At 57.6% G+C, this 2,532-nt stretch overlaps 1 protein-coding gene across 1 annotated transcript; it reads left to right on the plus strand.

Annotated features, from left to right (window-relative positions):
* Nucleotides 1-230: 230 nt before the first annotated feature.
* Nucleotides 231-1,413, plus strand: PABPC1L2B (poly(A) binding protein cytoplasmic 1 like 2B). The gene has a single exon (XM_046674028.1). The coding sequence runs from the start codon at nucleotides 641-643 to the stop codon at nucleotides 1,241-1,243; it is 603 nt and encodes a 200-aa protein (XP_046529984.1). The 5' UTR covers nucleotides 231-640; the 3' UTR covers nucleotides 1,244-1,413.
* The last annotated feature ends 1,119 nt before the right edge of the window (nucleotides 1,414-2,532 follow it).

Here is a 2,532-nt window from a genome sequence, read left to right on the forward strand (position 1 = left end):
CAGCGCTCGCCATCCCAGGTGACTTGGACTCGCCATATCTCCTGACCCCGGGTCCCCGGCCTCAGCTCTGGCTCGCGTCCCCGGCCCGGGTTCCGGCGGCCACCTGCCCTCTTGCCCTCTCCCGCCTTTCCGCCCCCCACCAGCTCGCGGGAAGGGAGGTCGCGGCAGCGACCTGGCGGCACCCGCGACCGTGGCGACAGCGGCGACAGTGGCGGCGGCGGTGGCGGCAGCGGCGGCGGCGGCGGCAGAGGCTGCGGCGGCGACTGTGGCAGAGGCGGTGGCGGAGGCCTCCGTGGCGGAGGCGGAAGCAGAGTTGGAGGCTGAGGTGGAGGCCGAGGCCTCAGTAGAGGAGGCAGTGGCGGAGGCCACCCTGGGGGAGGCAGCGACCCCCCTGACGGGGGAGGAGGCGGAGGCCGCCTTGGCGGCAGCGGCCGTGTCGGTGGCAGAGGCCAGTGCGGCCGAAGCCGCCGCCGCCGCAGAGGCTGCGGCGCCCCCCTTGGGGGAGGCGGATGCGGATGCGGAGGTGGCAGCGGCGGTGGCAGCGGCGGCGGCGGCGGCAGCGGCAGCGGCGGCAGCGGCTGTCGCCGCGGATGCAGATGCAGATGCGAGTGTGGGCTCCGAGAGGAACCCGGACTTTCCTATGGCCTCGCTGTACGTGGGCGACCTGCACCCTGAGGTGACAGAGGCAATGCTGTACGAGAAGTTCAGCCCGGCCGGGCCCATCCTCTCCATCCGCATTTGCAGGGACAAGATCACCCGCCGTTCCTTGGGCTACGCGTATGTCAACTACCAGCAACCGGTGGACGCCAAGCGGGCCCTGGAGACCCTGAACTTTGATGTCATCAAGGGCAGGCCGGTGCGCATCATGTGGTCCCAGCGGGACCCCTCGCTCCGCAAGAGCGGGGTGGGCAACGTCTTCATCAAGAACCTGGGCAAGACCATCGACAACAAGGCGCTGTACAACATCTTCTCGGCGTTCGGCAACATCCTCTCCTGCAAAGTGGCCTGCGACGAAAAGGGGCCCAAGGGCTACGGGTTCGTGCACTTCCAGAAGCAGGAGTCTGCGGAGCGGGCCATCGATGCGATGAATGGCATGTTCCTGAACTACCGCAAAATTTTCGTGGGAAGATTCAAGTCGCATAAAGAACGAGAGGCCGAAAGGGGAGCCTGGGCCAGGCAGTCCACTAGTGCTGACGTCAAGGATTTCGAGGAAGACACCGATGAGGAGGCTACCTTTCGATGAAGACATCCCAGGAGTGAGCCAGCCAGCAGAGCCAAACCTTGGCTCCCACCCGGTTTACAGCCCCACCTTTACCCCCCAACCCACCAGCAGTGTATTGTATTGGGAGCGCAGGTCTCTCGCTCTCAAGCTCTCCCTCCCTTCTTCTCTCTCTCTCTTTCTCTGTCTCTCCCTCCCTCCCTCTCCCCCTCTCTCCCTCTCTCTCTCCCTCTCTTTCTCTCTCCCCTTGCTCCTTCTTCCTCCTCTTCTCCTCCCCTCCCCTCTCTTTCCTTCCTTCCCTCTCCTGGCACACCCACCAAGGGGGTTGTGAATAATCTTGCTAATCTGTGCCACTTGATAGGTTGAAGGCTGCCTCTTCTCCTTGTGGTTTGGTTTAAAAAGCACTTTCTTTCTCTCTTTGTCTACTGCACAGGTGATACAATTTCATGGTAGAAACGTCAGAAAGGAGAAGGAAATCAGATGAGGGAAAGCCAAGAGAGTAATTGCTCCCCGTGATCCTACTACCCAGAGACAACCACTTTTACCTTTTTGCTGTGCTGTTTTTCCAGGCCCTCTTCTCTCTCTCTCTCTCTCTCTCTTTCTCTCCACCCCCCCCTTCCTCACCCTCACCCTACCTTCCCTTTTAAAACACTGTTATAGAGTGGTTCATGTATGTGGTGTTTCTTAACCTGCCTTTTCAGAAACTAAAACCAAACAAAAGTCAACCTTTCTGACTTCTTTCCATATTATTCAACAGGCTTCCGACACGTCATCTTCAGTGCCTGCAGAGTGTGTCTATGGACGTTAACATTTCTGTAATCATTCCTGCATTGTTGGCACATTCAGGTGGTGCCTAGTTCTTCCTCTGTGTCTAAACCCAACACTGTGTACTCTGATGAGTGAATCCTTCCATGTCAAGCCAAATCTTTGCTAGCATACCGGCTGGTCTTCTTAATTGTGGACTTGCAGGATCCACATATGGACATTTTAAAGACTTTTCCTGTGTGTTGACAAATGGTCCCTTCATAAGCATTGTACCGATTTGCATTCATGCCAGCCAGCGCAGCTTAGTAAAAAGAGTATGCCCAATTCCCCTGCAGAGTCTCCTGGTCACTGTAATTGATGTGTGAGGGTGTGTGTCGGGGGGAGGGTGTTTGTGTGTGACTTGGCCAACTTGATGGGCTGCAAATGGTATTTCGCTGTTCTTGCTGTTGTTTTGCTGGATTTAAATATTGTTTATCACCTCTCTCCCCTGTGCCCACCTCCTGCCCTTTTCCTCATTGCCGGAAAAATGATTCAGGTTCATTGCAGGA

This window comes from Equus quagga, chromosome 10 (assembly GCF_021613505.1).
Source record: "Equus quagga isolate Etosha38 chromosome 10, UCLA_HA_Equagga_1.0, whole genome shotgun sequence".
Lineage (NCBI taxonomy): Eukaryota > Metazoa > Chordata > Mammalia > Perissodactyla > Equidae > Equus > Equus quagga.

Excerpts from the sequence above, each read along its gene's own strand:
- PABPC1L2B (XM_046674028.1), top strand. The coding sequence starts at position 641 with ATGGCCTCGCTGTACGTGGGCGACCTGCACCCTGAGGTGACAGAGGCA.